Source organism: Haliaeetus leucocephalus, unplaced genomic scaffold, assembly GCF_000737465.1.
Source record: "Haliaeetus leucocephalus isolate CR32 unplaced genomic scaffold, Haliaeetus_leucocephalus-4.0 Scaffold450, whole genome shotgun sequence".
In the NCBI taxonomy this organism is placed as follows: Eukaryota; Metazoa; Chordata; class Aves; order Accipitriformes; family Accipitridae; genus Haliaeetus; species Haliaeetus leucocephalus.
The window spans coordinates 19,115,476-19,133,348 of NW_010972886.1; the positions used below are offsets into that span (position 1 = coordinate 19,115,476).

At 44.1% G+C, this 17,873-nt stretch overlaps 1 protein-coding gene across 3 annotated transcripts in view; it reads right to left on the reverse strand.

The window, feature by feature from the left end:
• Positions 1-4,967: 4,967 nt before the first annotated feature.
• KIZ (kizuna centrosomal protein) overlaps positions 4,968-17,873 on the reverse strand; it is a 49,079-nt gene continuing 36,173 nt past the window's right edge. Inside the window, exons 12-14 of one of the 3 annotated variants that reach the window (XM_010574910.1) lie at positions 14,881-14,980; positions 6,860-6,903; positions 4,968-5,071 (exon numbers count right to left, since the gene is read on the reverse strand). In XM_010574910.1, coding sequence (XP_010573212.1) covers positions 4,968-5,071; positions 6,860-6,903; positions 14,881-14,980 — 248 coding nt within the window. Of the gene's footprint in view, positions 5,072-5,830; positions 5,867-6,859; positions 6,904-14,880; positions 14,981-17,873 lie in introns of those variants that run through there. The other 2 variants (XM_010574911.1, XM_010574912.1) reach the window with 2 other exon arrangements.

A 17,873-nucleotide genomic window follows, 5' to 3' on the forward strand; every position in this document is an offset into this window, starting at 1 on the left:
GGAGGGGGCGGTCACGTGAGTCGCACGCGGCGGGGCCGCCATCTTAGAGGCGGGCGCGCCCCAGTGCGCAGGCGCAGGGCCGAGGGCGTCATGGAGGTTTGAGGGCAGAGGCGGCGGGGCCGCCGTCTGGGCTTGCCCCTGACCTGCCGTGAGGGGCCCGTGGCGTCACATCGGCCCGGAATCTGTAGGGGAGCTCCTTAGGCACAAAGATGACAGTCGGAAGGGAAAAGCCTGAGGCTAAACTGACGTCTGAGGCAGCACCACATGCCGTCCTTGCTCTCAGACGGGGCTCTGTGTGAAAACTTTCCTCCATTAGCTGCCCTGTTAAACAAAAAAGGTAGCTTGCCGTCGTGGGATGGTTTGGGCAGAAGACACATGACAAAAGTGATTCAGGGCATGGCTGCTCTGTCAGAACTAAAGCTGTGAGGCTGCTTTCAGTTTCTGTGAGCCTCTCTCCACAGTAAGGAACTTGGACTGAAAGGTGAGGCTCTGGAAGAGGCCTTTTCACCTTCGAAGGAGGGAGGGAGCTGTTGGCAGCGCTGGCAGGGTGGTGGAAGAGCAGCAGAAGCTGAGGGGATGTGGCCAGAAGCAGCGAGCATAAAATCACTTTTTGCAATTCGTGACAATGGCAAGAGGCAGCGTAAAGAAACCCCGTCCTATTGCTTTGCCCGTTGCATAAGCAAATACTATTAAGTTAGCCGTTTGACGATGTTGAAATGGAATTAAACCTTCAGGCATTAAATAGGATTAACATGAGGAAGATTTTGTGCTCTGCTATGTCCTGTCGCTATACATCACCTTCATTAGGAGGGCAGTGACGGGGGCGAGGACATGAAAAAGCAGCCTGGGAATCATTAACAAAAATAACAAAATCTCAGCAGTGCTTGTTGAGTCAATGCCGCTGATTTGGGGAGGGGAGAGGAACCTTGCTACCTTGCTAATTTGCTGTAGAACAAATTAACCCAATATTGTATTTCTCATTATTTTTAGCCGCACTTAGCTGTTGTTAAGCCATTTTCTGGTGTCACTCCTCTTAATAAAATCTGTGACTTGAATAAATTTCCCCAGCAACTTTGTATTGGCACCACATCTGTGGTATCAGCGAAAGATTGTCCTTTATCTGTTCCTTACAAAGTGTACCCTGATTGAAGTTTCCTATTGTAGTGCTTCTCCTCCTGGAATTTAGTATCGAGCACGACAGCTTAGTATTAACGTTTTGTTTGTATTGATGGGCAATCAGTTGTTTTTCTGATAATGCTAAAGAAAACAGAAGACAGCAGCACTAGCAAATGCAAATGAAATGTGATCATCTTATCTTATAATTACTTGAGTAAACAAGTGCTGAAAAAATTAATACTGCAACAAACATTTCCTTGAAAAGTCAATCTGCATTTTGCTTAAAAAAAAACCAAACAAAAACCCACCAAACAAAACAAAACCCAAACCCTTACAAATATCCTAAAGCAAAACTTGTGCTGCAGGAACTTGTGACCTGGAATCCTCGGTGAGGGAGTGTGCCCAGTACTTGGTAGATGAAGGCACAGTTTTTTAAGAACAAGATAGGCAAGGCAGAGGCAGCTGAGTGGGAGGGCTGCTGTTGTGCCAGGTGTGCACCAGTGAACTGAAAAAAATGGAGTCTTCTCTTGTGCAAGAAGCAGTAGCAGAGGTCTGCCACTAGAGAAAAATAATCTCGTTGACAAACAGCAGTTAACAGTTTCTGCCAAATGTCCGATTTGAAGTGGGGATGAGCTCCTTTCTCAGTACGACCTTCTTTCCCGGGAAGCGACTGCCAGCTCCGTCGGCTTCCCCATCAGCAACCGAAGGCCCTGCTTCTCTCTGCAAGGTTTCGGAGTCCAGGCTGCATGCCCACACAAGACTCCCATTTCGGCTCACCAGACAACGGCACTCATCTGGCATTTTTTTGTCAGCCCCTATGTGCTAACTTGTTTTTGTCAGCGGATGTACAGGGGCATGAGCCGAAGTTTCGCCTAGCAGCTGTGTGCGTGTGACATGTGAAAAAAAGACCATAGCACCAAGTCGCTGCACATGCACAGCAGGAATACGGGAAGACTTTTCGTTACAGTATTTTCCATAGATGAGTGGCATGCTGATTTAAATCTGTTAAGGCTGTATTGATTACAGTCCCCCTGTCCATCACCATCATCTGTCATCATCTTTGGGCTGCCAGTATGACAGCTGTGAAGGAGCAGAATAAAGTTGACTGGCAGAATGTTTTGCATCTAATGAGTCTGTGCACAATAAGAGTATAATAAATAATGCTCTGGAGGAACTCGGCTATCGCTTGAACACCGAAAGAGAGATATTGCCTTAGCAGAAGCTCCCAAAGCCATCTGTCATCTGTCACGAGTTGCATGTCTGTGGCTGAGCTGGACTGAGGGAATGGAAAGCACCAAAGACTGGTGATGGGTGCCTTGTATCATGCAGAGATATAAAGTGGGCTGACATCAAGAACCCAGAATCACTCAGGAAGAGCTTAAAACTACAAAGGTGTTGTGGATTTGATGCAATGTTACTTAGCAGCGCAGGCTGCTAGAGAGACTTTTTCCAGATGAACCTTGGTCTGACATTTACTGAAAAAATCACGTAGCAATAGTCTGTCTGTGGTGTGACATGCTGGTGAGCTTACATTTAGCAGATGGCTACGACCATCAGGAATGAATTACCACGGCTTAGGGATGATCAGAAAAAAGCAGCAAGGAATGATGACCCAGCGAGGTACCAGCCCTCGGATGGTGGGTTCAGACAGTGGTTCCGATACAGGTCTCCTGGGTGACGTTGAGCATGCAGTACACGAAGAACAGTAAGCCTCCAACACGCTGCTAGGAGAAGCCCCTAAACCTACTTGGTGGTCCACCAAGAGCAGCAGCATGACAGCGTGCCAGCCCTTCTGGTCGCATTGCCATCAATCGCAGAACTTGTTTTCAAGGGTCACAATTTGCAGGACGGTCCTGTGATTCCCATCCCCTGCCCCCTTGAGGCTTTGATAGCCAGGTGTTGACTGAGGCTGGCCATAGCAATGAAGAGCTGGGAGCTGTTCCACCCTCTCCAGCAGCCTGGCACAGCCCACACCATCGCCTGGCACATGGGAATTGCTGCTTTGGGAAGCAGGAGACCTCCTGTGGTCCCCATGGGCTGCCTTCTCCTCCCAACACACCTCCAATCCCTTGACTAACTTGCCCATCACACAACACAGGGGCTTCTCTGTGGGACAGTGGTCCCACAGGACATGGGGAGCTGGTGTGGCAAAAATTGGGAAGGGCAGAGGTATCTTTGCTGGTTTTGTGGCTGAGGCTGTATCAGCTAGCCAGCCTCTGAAGGGAGGGATCACAGGAGCCTTAATCCAAAATAGCCTGTGGTCAAACAGGCACGGAAACCCCAGCACTGTGGGGGAGGACATTAAAGCCTTCACTAAAGTCCAGCTTCAGTCCTTTAGTCAAGTCCAGCTGTCCCACATGACATCAGCCCTGGTCATATACCCACCCAGCTCCATTCTTCATGCAGCTGATTTTCCCATTGTTGGAACATTCAGCACTGCACCATTGCCAATGTTAGACTGAAAACCACGAGATTAGGCAAGCCAGCAGACATCTGTACTAAGGGTTTCTTCTCATTTTCAAGCCTTCTGCAAGCCTTTATTTCATATTCTCAAGCTTGTCTCGGACCACACACTTTTTTTATTAAATTGAATATTGTTACCATTTTAAAATTGTTTTTGATGGACTGGGTCCAGAGATTGGTGCCTGTATTCAAAGATGCAGTACTGCTTTGCAGTGGAGTTTAATTGGGGTGCTGTTTTTTGCTTTTGAACTTATCGTAATTATGAACAGATTTTTTTTTTTAATATGTCCCCTGGTTTCTCCCTTCGAAAGAAAATCTCATGTTTAATGAACTTAATTTTAGATAAAAGGAATTAAAAGGAGAAAATTAAAAATGCATGAAGCTCCTAGAGTCATCCAATTACTGTGATGTCCATACAGCAATGCCAGCATGGATTTTACAAAGCAAGTAAAAGCAGAAAATCACTGGGGCTTGCCACATGTAAATGCCGCTCTATTCCAAAACGTGCCGAATTAGAAATGTACATTTTATGCATTTCTTCTTCTTGATCTGTTGCAGAAGAAGATAAAGATCAAACATGCCAGCCCACCCTGAGTAGCATATGTATGCATACCCAGAATGCTCGCTTTCTTTCTTCAAAACCCCATCTAGCTCGAAATACCAGAATACATACAAGCAGCAGCAGAGGATAGTCTTTGCATTCACAGTGCAACAAAAGCAGCGATCAGGCTGGTTGGAGGAAGTGGCACTACTGAGCAGTTCCCAGCAAGAGAGAGGCAAGCCGGATTTGGCCAATCAAATAGCACTGTCAGTTCCAGATCACTAGCGATTTGACTCCTCACCTGTGGCAGCCTCCTCACCTCTGCCACACAGAAGAGTTACCTGTCACACAGCTGCGTCCTGCACCTGTCCTGCTGGCACCGGGCAGGAGATGCTCACAGTGAGCAGGGGACTGCAGACAAGCAGCGCCCAGCCCCAGCAATGAAGAAACAGGACACTACACAGAGGGACCCCGCTGCCTGCCTGAGGAGGAGGTTGTTTCATAGACAGCCCCCACCCTCCGAGGTGACAACGCTCAGAGGCGAGCACTGTGCAAGCATCTCCGAGAAAGCAGGCATCTCAGGACAGATCTTCACTCATCCCCCAAAACCAAATAAATCACAAAAAGGCTCAGTCTCACAGGGCAGGTTTGCCATCAGATCAGGAAAACACTTAGCAGTTAAGAGAAAGCATGCATACAGGAAGGCCATGAACAGTACCAACTAATATTTATTTTGTATTTAAATTTTATTTGAATATAAAGCAATAAGCTGCACTTTAAACAGTGGCACTCTCAATATACACAAGACGATACTGCTTATTTCTTCCCAAAAGCGAGCGGGGGAATCTTAATCATAGAAGTCATCAAATTCGTCTGCTTCTGTGCTGTGAGTTTGTGGGCGCAAAGCAGCCTCAATCTCGGAGCTGCTGTCTTCAGATTCGCCCCAGAAAGCTGAGGGTGAGGAGAGAAAAAAAAAAAAAAAATCTTTTCCATGTTTATGTCATTTATGTCACAGACATGATCATTTTACAGCTCTCCAGGGGCAGCTAGACACCATGGCTTATAGAGAAGGTCAGAGTTTTGAAGACCACAAGACCTCAGCGTGCATTTCCAATACAGCGTGCTGTCAATACGTCGTGGTCTCCAATACCGGAGCTGCTGTGGCCAAACAGTGGGTTCATTCAGAGGTCCCACTTCATTGTTCCTCAAGGTAGCTTGAGAGAACATTTCCACTCCAAGCAATTTACTTGACCAGCTGCTGCCTGAATTACAGCTTTGTCTATTATGTTCCACTTTCTCCCTCTACTTGACCCTGCGGTGAAGTCACAATCAGAGCATGACATCACAGAGTTGGCATAAAAATGGCAATGATGTCACACATGAAAAATGACCACTTTGAGATGGGATCAAATACAGGCAAGATTGACTTCAAAGAACTGCATGGCTTTAACAAACAGCTCTGGGAATTAGCAAACAATTTCACTGAAATAAACAGAATCACATTTAAATTCAGAGTGCCTGGGAGATTCCTCAATACATAAATTCATTTGACCTGAAAAAAAGTAAAAAGCAGGGCACATGGGGAAGCACAAGTCAAGCCCACAGTCACTTACAAAGCTGTGCTGTCTGCTTTCAGAGGGCTGCTGTTTGTCGAAAGTCAGTGCAGTAGCCACGATATCCCAAATGAGGCATAAGACTCAGGAACAGGGATTCAGGCAGCAGGAGGGAGGAAGGCTGTCATACCTCCTACAGAAATTTCAGCTCATGTTTGGTTGAGGCACCATTAATGCGTTCAGCGCTTTTGATGGCACAAGCTATATAAACATCTTATCTACAAATGGAGCAGCTGCATCTTTCATCCTATATCCCTGGCCCCCTGGACTGCAGGTCTGCACTCGGCTGGGAACATCAGAGTGGCGCCGGCTGCACCCTGTGCTTGCTCCCATGCTTGACACCTGGGCAGAGGCTGAACATGGCTGAAAGGCTCCAAAAAAATGAAATTCCTCAGCAGAGAAGGAAATGGGCTGGGGTTGTGAGGGCACCTTTCAAATGGCACCACAGCAGCTGTTGTTTATGGCATCCTTAAACCAGCCCAGACACCACACCTCTAAAATATGTTCTGTACCACTTGGGACTGCATAGTGCCTAAAGCTGGGCTCCAGGCGAAGAGCTGCCTGCTCCCAGCACTGACTTCACTTACAGAAGGCTCCATTAGAGGTGACTTCAGACACCAGTGGTCCTTATGGTGGTTAAAAGAGAAAAACAAAATGCAGGGGAGAATGAAAATGTGCAGGACCCAAACACCAGCTAAAAAAGAAAGCCTGCTTGCTCGTGGAAAACAACTGTTCCAGATTTTTTGTTCCAGGTGCACGGGCGCCTTTGTGCACCTACCTATTGTAACTGTGCAGACACACGGGCTGCTGCCCATCCACTTCTGCAACTCATATTTCAAAGGGAAGATCAAGAAAACATCAGGTTTTTCCTTCTCTAGGCTTTCTCCCACCTGCTGTTCACTACTGTTTGATTTGATTTGAACCCCGAAGCAAAGATCACTACTCCTTCCATACCACTGACAACTATTTGCTGGCTCCTGTATTGAGACAGGGCCATTCCATGCTTTCCCATCTCCTCATGCCCATATTTTATTCAGTTCCATGATGTTGTCCTTAGAGGTTTTCTACAATATAAATTACACTTAGAAAGACATCTGTTTTAAAGGGCGTAACATTGGCTTCTTACCTTTGGATTTTATAGCAGCTACCATTCCCTTCCTGGTTTCAGTCCTGTAAAAGAGAAAGATTTCAAATAATCAGCACAATGTGACAAAATTAAAAGAATGTAAGTCAACTTTTAAAAAAAAACCCAACTGTGAGGTGGTTTAAAAAAAAAAAATCAGTAACTTCTGTAACTACTTTTTCTTTAAAAATAATTATTTTGTCAAGGGTTTCTTCACCTTTATGTCTTCTAAAAAGTGGAGAAATTAACATGCAGCAGGGAGACTGGTCCAGATGTTCAGGCAGCATGAACTGGAGTCATTCCTTGGTAACAGCTCCAATTTACACCAATAGTGAATTAAGGGTACAAAGGATCAGAGCTCCGTCTATCTTTTGCGGCCTTTCAGATAATGCAAAGAAAGTAAAGAAAAAATCCAAACAAAAATAAAAGCACCCCCCACCGATGCTCACTGAACTTCCTTAGTCCCCTTCCTGCCAGTGTCCTCCTCCAGCCCAGCTACTGGGTTCCCATAGCATCATCCACATCCCTATGTAAATGTGCAATCTCCCGGCTGCCTTTGATCTACCTTGATGTATATGCAGTTGCGACTCTGTTCTGTTAAATGACTGCTCTTGTGTCTAGAGCATCACAGGCCCTTTTGAATCTCTCAAACAAGCTGGAATCATTTTGATCTTTTGTGTGTAGCGTGTGTATTGTGTTGGGGCTGTGAAATAATCACATAGGGGCAATGATGTAGGAGAATTAACTGTTATATTAACAGTCCTGCAATAAGCTCTAAAAATAAAGCTTCAGCTGATTTTAATAAGGAAGATCAAATAGGAGATATTTGTGACATTGCTGTGTGAACTAGTAAAATATAAGCAAATGCCAAGCTGCAATTTGAAGCTGTTGTCACAGTCAAAACAGGACTCAATCAGCTGTCAAAAATTCCACATGATTTGCTGCATTTCATTTAAAGACATGGCAGCTAATGCATAGTTGTTTAAAGTGGGGAGTTAAAAATATTCTACTATTGTGGAGGCATTTATGAAGGAGATACATAAAAAAAAAAGAGATGATTCACTGCTTGTCTTGTACCACTGTATTCAGTGAGAATTTCGGATTGCAGCTGGAAAGCTAAACTTCAAGCAGGGGGAAGTTTCATTATGTTACAGCTACCTATGTTACAAGAACTTTTCCTTCTAAATAAGAGAAAGCTCATACTCTTTAAATCACATTCCTTTTCTACAAGCTGTGAATGCCATTAGCACACAGCCTCCCTCTTTGCAGATACACAAAAAAATCCCTGAAATAGAATATTAAATGTAGCCAAAGTTCAACCAAGACACCAAACTGAGGCTTAAGTACTAGTAACAGTAACAATACTAGTAAAGTATTAACAGTGATATAACTAATTATTAGCTTATTAAGTAAAAAAAGTTCAAAATGTTAGCCTTCAGATGTTTGTCTGCCATTTTAGCATTAGCAAACCATGCAAATGCCTTTCTGTTTTATTCAGAGTCAAACCCTACACTGCATTACACTTCAACTTCTCGTTCAAATACATTTACTCAACAGTTATTTCCAGCAAGTATTTTAAGTCGGAGCCTCTGGGCTGAGTCCTGCAATATGAACACCCTTAACTCTTGTTCACTTTGGTGAGATTCCATGACCCTCAGCATTTCCCAGGAGGTGATCCACGTATCCCAGGCTTAGCCCATAAAAATGTGCTCAAGAGGCTGCAACTCTGGCAGCTGGATCGTTTTTCCCCTGGGTGTAGAGAGAGAAACCACTTGTTGCTGAGCTACAAATTGAGAGGTGACTTCTGTGGCAGACTGCACAAGAACCATTTTCTCTTCAAGTAGTTCAGTAAAACAAGATCAGGCAGCTGGCAGCTACCGCTTCCACTGCCTGCTGCTTCGTCTCCCATTGTCAAGAAGGGAAGCATGTGGGGTTTTGTTATTCAGCCATGCTAGGAGGTCCCTAGAAGTGATTTTTTTGCTCCACTTCTCTCCATGGTTCAAGCCCAGATCAAACACGAGAGGGTTGGTCATTTGGGCCCAGAGCCCCTGCTGTGCTGAAGACCACTGCGCACAACGTGGAGTGTGGGACCACCACTGCAGGACTTCCCAGGTCTCAGGCGGCTTGGTCCTCTGGACAACTCAAAGCACTGTGAGGTGCTCCAGGTCTGGCTGAAGGCCAGCGGTCTCATGGAGAAGTTGCAGCGGATAAGGACCACCATGGCTGTAGGAAGGTCTGGAAACCTTCCTCCTTCTGGCCTGGCTTCCCATGAAGAAGGTGGTCAATGCTGACAGGAGAGGGGGAGAGACAGATGTTTGTATTCTACCAAAACCCATCTATTTGCTGGGGTTCATCCTCCCGGAGCTTATCCCACCGCACGTAGAATGGGATTCACCCCCAGAACAGCACAGAGCTGTAGCGCTGCACCCCAGGAGCTGGGCGTTAGCGTGACACAGCAGTCCATAAAGAGAAAGACGGGGAACAGGGCGTCAGCAAAGGCTTGGCACAAAAGCTGTTGGCACACAGAGAAACGCCTGGGGAGATAGGGAAGAATGGAGCTAGGACTTCAGAAGGGCCAGATTGGAAATCGCAGCTCCACCAAACCAAGCCTGGAAAATGCTGCAAGATAGCTTTGTAACAGGGAATAAAATTACTGAATTATGTCTGAAGTGTTGGTCAAGGCTGATAAGATGCAAGAAGATCTCTACGTTGCAAAATTCAATCATGAAAGTTATCATCTGGTATACTGAGCACACAATAACGACACAGACCTCCGCGAAGAAATTTTAGGAGTATAAATGAAGTAAGGCCAGTTTCACTGCCTTGACTAATCCCCCGTCGTGACTCTTCAATATCCATTTACACATTTGCTTCTTCCCTAAAATAATTCCAAACTGAACCCAGGCTCTAACAATGAAAAAACCCCAAACTAGTTTAACTTCAAAGGGCCTTTTAATCTCTCCTTTACTGTGATGAAACAGGCTTTTTGTATTGAAGATGCTGCAACAATAAGAAATGAAAAAGCTCCAAGAAAATATTTTTCCCTCTCTAAAGAAAATTAATATTAAGAGGAAAATACCAGACCAACAAGAGCCAAGTTAATAGAGGTGGCGCACAGAAAAACAGCAGAAAATGTTTACTTTACTCTGAGTATCTTTTTGCTATAGCACCTGTTGAACCTCTCTGTTTTAGTGTCAAGTAAAAAAAGACACCCAAACGCCAAGGGGGGTAGAGACCCAATTGCAAAAAAAAGAAAAAAAAAAACCACCCCAAAACCAAACACCACAAAGAAAACTACCCAAACATCAAGGGGAAAGAAAAAAAAAAAAAACAAACCAACAAAAACCACCCAAGCACCAAGAGAAAAAAAACACCACCCAAATGCCAAGTTTTATCAGAAAAACAAACAAAACACAAAGTGTAGCAGTGTCAGGAACACTGATACTCCAGCTAATCTTGTCAGAGGCTCGAAGCCTGCGTGCCTCCATCCTGCACAAGCGCTGCTGAGGCAGCATGCCACAGAAAACAAATCGAGCACTTCTTTTTCACAGGGTGGTGCTTATTAACCCTCAGCGAGAGAAGCGATGAAGCTTCTCCCCAGCAATACGCAAGGATGCGGATTCGTAGATCCATCTTTAAAAAGCATGTTTCAAAACCATCTAAAAGCCTCTTGGTAGTAAGCAGGCCAGGCTGCTTAGTGGCAGTGCCTCCGATGTGACAGTCTCAGCTGGGTATCCCCCATGATCATACGCTTTCCTGCCAGTTCCTGCAGAACCCCGAGGGCTCTATCATTTTCTGCTGATCATTTACTAGAAACTGGGCATCACAAGTATTGCCCACCCTGGAAAGTCAGTATAAACTAAAAAAATCCATTCATCATGCCAGAATTGGAGTAATACTATTGAATTTAAGTAATTACACGGCAAGCAGGATGACCTTTTTTTTTAGGATACAAAGACCTACATCGAGCTACATTTAAGATCGTTCGCTGTTTAGATATACCATGCTGAAGAAAAAACCCTACCATTCTTGCCTAGAGAAACTGCTAACACAAAGACTGCATCACAGGGCTGTGATGAAGCTGTGTCGGAAAAGCGTAGGGCATCGCCGCAAAAATAAACTATTTCCTCTGTACTACAAACGCAACGTATTTTGATAGATGTTGTTGCTTCTCCCCACAAACCATTCCCCACAAATATCCGTAGAGCATCCCCACTACAACATTACGATTTCTGCAACAGCTGGATGCTACGATTTAGGAAAGTAAGCTCACAGAAATATCTGTAACGTCAGAAAAACGTGCTTGAATTTACAGTCGGCTTCTTACAGAAGTGATGTGACAACTGAAAGTACAGCAGGAGGGTACAACAGCCGGATACGGGCTGGTTTCTAGGTGTATCTCTCAGGAGCCTGGAAACACGCTATGCCACTTTCCCTGGATTTCCCGGTAAACGCATCTCCCGAGCGCTCCCAGCACCAAACCTCTGGAGACTCTCCCCAGAGCCCCGGCCAAGGCGGGCTGTTCTCCCCCCCAGCCAGTCAAGGGATGTTGGGGCCGGTTTTGCAGGGGGGGACGCGGGGGATGCGCAGAGCCCGAGTGCCCCCCGATGGCCAGCCTCGGTGTTAAACATCGCCCCCGAGGATAATTAAGAGGATGAATTATAATCTGCCAACTTTTATTTGCATGTCATTACATCTGTGTTTGGTAAAGGCGGCTTTCGACTAGAAAGCTGCCTTCAGAGACCAGACCGGATTACTTCCAGAAGACAGATTAATCAAAGTTTAAAATACTTTACACCATGTTTATGTCCTGACAAATTAAAATTGTTCGTTGGTTCTCAGTCGATAATGCATCTCTAATCTCCAGATTATTTCGAAACGAGACAGCGCAAACAAGTCAAAGAAAAATAAACTGCTTGCATCAAAAATTCGGAATTACCCAGAAAGCTAGTGACCTCCACTGGCTGCATCCATCGCTACAGGACCATGAAATGCCACACACATCGCCTGCTGCCCGCTCTCGCTGAGAGATTCAGTCCTGACTTCTGATACCTTTTCCCCCAAGTAATTGTACAATTTAACGTGCTCTTTTCTGCTGCAAAACGCTAACTCCTCAAACGAAAGCTGCATCTCTGTGCACGTAAATATTCCCTCAGTAAAGTAAATGAAGGCAGGAGAAAGTAGTTTTATAGCTAAGCAAAGAGCAGGATGATATTTGCGGGAGAAGAGGAAGCTCTGGCATGCACCTCCGAACAAAAGGGAACAAGTGGTCTTTACTCGGAGAGCAGCTTCCTATTAAGACTCACTCCTTCGTACATTATGCCTTTCATCCCCACTCAACCACAAAATGATTTTGCTGTAGGAAATACAATGGCAGAAAAAGATTTACATTGAAAGAATCTTTAATAATAAACTGTTGCAGATCTGCCTACTTCCCCATGATTTATAATACAATAAACATCGGATTCTATTAAGTCTCATGCACTGAAGACACGCACTGAAAAACCGAATATGAAAGCCCTCAATTCTTCCCGTCTCCAGTACCATAATAGTGAAATGAGCATGTATAAATGTGCTAAGAGTATCTCTTTGCATCTTTTATAGCTTGTGTGTATTAATCTGTAAAGCTTATTAAGAAAGTCATTGCTATGCAAAGCAGCACCCAATCTCTTTCTCTTGCTTTTCAACAGAGCGCAGTGTTTAGCCAATAGGACTGGTCCCCTGCCCCTCATTCGGCATTCATAACATGCAACATTTGCACAATGTATCTCTCAAAGGCTGCTGAATAGAAAGCCTTAATACTCATGTAAACAACTGCAAACCAATTACTTAATGAATCAGGCCCACACATAATGAGGTGCCAGACAAAGAGCTATAAATGCATTTTTGCGCCCGAGCCTCTGCTTTAAAGTAAAATCCCTCAGCTGTAGTTTGGGCTTAACTGGCACATCATAATTATTGTCTGGAGGACATCAGAGGAAGCCATTTTTTTTATTTAGGTCCAGCAGGGTCTTTTGCGAGGTCACTCATCAGCTCAGTGACAAAACGGAGCAAAGAAGAATTTATAAAAAGTACCACAGCAGTGCTACACAGTTATGTTTATTCTCAAGTAGTGGGTTTCGAGACCACTTGTAAAAGCAATAAAGCCCGAGAAGTGACTGCAGTAAGTGGAGCGCTTAAATGTGAGCGGCAAAGAAATTGCACTGCGTCCTGGCCGCAAACAAGCGGCTGGCCGCCCTTTCCATTTCTCCATCTTTCTCACTACTTTTGCCACTCTCGGTCTCTGCAGAGCAGATGCCAAGTGTCCAAAAGCAAGGGTTGTTAACAAACTTCATGTTTAGCAGGCTGCGTTATTTTTGACTTATTTTGAAAAACTAACTTTAAGCCGCTGTGAGAGATTTCTTTTTTTAGAGCAGCATCATCATGTATCAGCACATGAAGCGCACTTGCTTCTCAGTGCTGAAAGGCATGAAATTATAGGGCAGAGAAAATTATTTTAAAATCTATCGCAAACAAGAATTTGAAAAAAACAGCAAAAAAAGTACGCTGTATGAACAGCATCTGAAAAATGTATTTTGAAGTTGCCGAATGCATTATTAGCAAGCAGTGCAACATCCAAGGGGGAAAAACCTTGGAGGCTTTTTTTTTTTAATTAAAAAAGATAGTTCATTTTAAATTATACATATTTTATTCAGGTGCTTAGCAGTGATGCTGTAAGCAAGTTCTCCAGGGCGTGATCCTTTTCTTCCTGCTGCCTGGGCTTCAGTAAATTATTAAAATTTAACATTTAAAAATTCATCTATAGGAGCACCCTTACATTTCACAGCATTAGATAGTATGATTTGGAACATCATTCTCAAAGTTTCAGAAAATTTAAAAAGAAAAGAAAAAAGAAAAAAAGAGTTTGAGCATAAGACTATAAAATTAATCCTAAAGAAAAGCATGAATGCCATTCATCAATACTGTATTACAGCTTGTATTTACTGTACTTGAAGAATTACAGAAATACTGTGATTTTACCACAAAATGCAGAACAACACTTGCAAAATTGGAACTGACCTCATCAATAACAGCATAAAAAAGCTAAAGAAAGATAGCGATGCCGTATAAGCAGAAGGAGTTAAACATTTATCAAAATGCTTTAAAGTCCTTTCCTGAGTGCTATTGATGGCAGTTTTCAGACCAGGAGCCGCGTAGCAGCAGCACCCACTTGCTGGGCTGTTCTAATAAGAGCAGATAAGGATCTAAAGCCCAGCCAATATTTCATGAGATGGCTGTGTTATATCCTATTTTCTGCTGCTTCTTGACCACTAATTTGATTGCTGCTGTTTGATTACTGTTACATGCCAATGAAGAATACAAGGAACATCCAACAGAACTGCTCAGGGACCCAAAGGGAACTGCTGTAGTTAAACCCGCACACAAAAATCCCCCCAAAAACCCACAAACCAACTTTTTTTCTTAAAATAAAAAAAAGAAAAAAAAAAAAGAAAACCTGCAGCCTTTAGGTACATGGGAGGCCATTAATTAAACCTACTCAGTTGGAAAGCAAGAAAGGCAAGTTATAAATACCCCAGTAAATATAAAAAAAAAACCCAAACCCTGAGCCCATGAAAAGCGTTATCCAGTTACAGCTAGTTTACATCTCAGATACATGGAGAAGAAACCCACCACTTTATTTCTTGAAGACTTTATGTTTTATGTCTGCCCCTCTCCTGACAACTCCTATTGTCCGGCCCCTGAGTAGCCCTACTGAGAGCAGCTGTACACGCTAATTTGTGGTTCACCGAGATGTCAATTGAGTCTTAAAATGAGAAAACAACAGCTGCAAAACAATACTTGGCTGTGGCACAAATATTTTCTAAGGTGTACCAAAGTTTAAGATGTTATATTAGATAAACATAAATACAAACCTTAACCCTAGATCAAGTAAAGAATAAATTAATTGGAGCTTCAGGGATTTTCTGTCAGCGCTTCTCATTCTACAGAAGCATTTCAAATGTTACAAGATTTAACAACTTTACCTTGAGAAGGGAGGACTTCTTTCATTTGGTGAAGAACTAGTTTCTGAATGCATTTCTTGGCCTGCTTTTGCTTTGGAACTATTATCGCCAGTATCCCGACCTGTTAAGTGAAAACACGAAATGTAAATTTTCAAATAATGATGGCTGGACCTTATGACAGCGTGCAGTGCCTAGCAGCAACACACTCTTATTTTCAAATAGATGCACATAATGGCCACAGTCTCAGTTTGATGACAAAGTCCAGAGAAGAGCACACAGTTATGGTATCTGCCTCAGGACTGCTTGCTCATGATTAAGTGGAAATCAGTTAAACACACAAAAAACAAGAGTCCCTCACTATCAGTTTTCTGATGATGATTTCTTGTGAATAGTGAAATTTCTATATGCTTTACCTCATTTTAGAAAAAAGAGCAAACACTGAGATTCTTTTAAGAGCTGTATTGCATCATGGTAACTTCACACAAAACTTAAAAGGATTTCTGAGGTCTTTCTACTCTTTTTTTTTTTTTTTTAATTCCTGAGTTCTCATTTCTTTAGTTAATCAGGAAGCAAATTTATTTTTATTTCCCTTCCCCTTAAATGTAGATTATTTTTTGTATAGGATAGTTACAGTTCTCTTAATATTATTTGATACATCAGTATTTTCAACCATTCTCTTGAAATAGAGCTGCATTTGGGAGACACAAATCTTGGGATTTTTATGACTTAAACAGCTAAATACACAGCTATTTCAAAACCTTTTATCCATGCTGTCCTTTCTTTCCTTTCACCCCCCCGCTCTGTGTATCTCATTTCCATTCTGTAGAGATTGATTTAAAAAAAAAAAAAAAAAAAAAAGAGGTAAATGAATTCATTCACTGGAATTGTACATTTGCTCATCTTTGTACTCGTTCCCAAAGAACATGATGCTCAAGTACAAATCCCACTTTGAAAGGCTACTTTGCATATATATATGAAAATATTTATATATGAAAATATTTATATATAAAAGTACTGAAGTTATAAACAACCCCTGATTGTTTCCAACTTCATTCCAACCCAGGATAATTTAGTATTTCTGTACATCTTGGACACTCTACTTTCTAACTGGCTGTGCACATCACCAGTCCGCTCCAGCAGCTCACACCACTCTGCGCTTGGATTTCAGTAGCACAAATCTTGCTCGGTCTCAGCAACAAAGAGGTGCAAGATGCCAGACTGGCACAGGGGATGGCAGTGCTCGGGCACAGGTGCTGCACTGGCAGCAGCATGCTGCTTGCGAACAAAGTCCGACCACTTCCCAGAGAATGCATGGAGAAAAAAAGAAATCAAGAATGGGAGGGGAAAAACAGAGAAAAGGAGAAAAAAAAGAAAAGGAAAAAAGGGGGACACCTCCCTTTCCCATGATGTACATGCACAGAGGAGCAGAGACCTGCGGAGATCACAGAGGACGTCCTGGATACAAGACTGATGGCAGCTCAGACCCACAGACTGAGCAGTGTGGGCATGCACTGAGAAACCCCTGACCACAAAGGAACGAATAGTCACGCTTGTTTGTACATCACTTTGGGAAAGTAAAAAAGCTAATTTAATCTAATCAAGTCAGAACTCCCAGAAACTGCTTTTCACTCCAGCAATAAAGCACTTAATATGGGGGTGTTTTTCAGGGCACCTCATGCACGGATTCAAACTACAACACACAACACGTCCGAGATTACGTGCTCACTTCTTGCCTGGGGATAGAGCAGGCTTTGCTTCAGGAGAGCATCCCTCTGCCTCGAGAAAGCCTTGCACAAGCAAGCTGTGCCCAGCTAACAGAACATAACAGGCCATAGACTCTGCGAACATTCAAAATCCAGTTACATGTACTCTCAGACATGGCTCCGGCGCATGGCTCGCTCCTTGTGTGAAGGAGAACGTGAACCAAATGGGCTCCACACAAATCATCAGTTCTAACCACCCTTCCCATTTCAGCCCTGCACATGCAGAAGGACATATGTACCTCATTACAGTCTGTTAATGAGCTGCACGCTTTTCCTCTTTCCCAACTGTAACAGGTAGAGTTTCCAGAGCGGATGGCAGCTTCAGAGGGTGTTAGCACACCGGTTAAGTGGCTGTATGCGGTGCGTGCTTCTCAAAGCCTTCCATGTTTAAGGCTAAGCCTGGGAACCCGACCCTGAGCAGGGACCCGATACGTAGCTTTCTGTCGATGGGGTCCCCTGCAGCAGGAACATATCTGCAAACTCAGGGAAGCGCTTCTACCTGTGCATGAGTAACTTTCTCTGTTGCTGTTGAATGCTCTTCCCATCCCTCAGGGCAGTGACATGGAGCCCGTCTTTGATCCAGGCATACCCGCCACACCTTACCAGTTGGCACTTAAAAGTCCAGGTCTTTGCCAGCCTTACCAAAACTCAAACTGGGCCCTGTTGTCATGCAACTCTCCTTACAGCTTTTGCACACACATCAGCCTCAAAAGACCATTCTCCCAAGCTTTCTGTACCTGCACTGGCTCCCCTTCCTTCGCAACATCAAACAGTAACACAAACTACTTGTTCTTCACCTTTAAGACACTTCAGAGCCCAGCTTTGCCTTATCTGTCAATGGTAATACAATGCTGGGCTGTCAGTCCCCACTTCTGCCTTAGTTACACCAGACTGCCTTGCCAATTAGTCCAGTCTCTCCCCTCGAGCATCTTTGTGCTGACTTACACCCTACACACCCTACAGAAATGGGAGATCCTTCTAGGAACTCCTAAGCCCACCAGCTCACCCCCCTGGAAAGCCTGCTGCGGCGATTCATCTGGGCTGCAGCACCCACGAAGTCTCTGACAACGCGTAATCAGTGCGCAGTGACTGCTGCTTTGTGTGCTGAGCAATCACCTGCTCTTACCTCTTCCTACCCCACTCATCCGCTTAATCTCCATGCCTTCCACAACGTGTCCGCATTGTGAGGTGGCAGAAAGGAAGAGTCTCGGTTATGGACGTGCAGCGCTAACAAAACCAGCCCAACCTGGG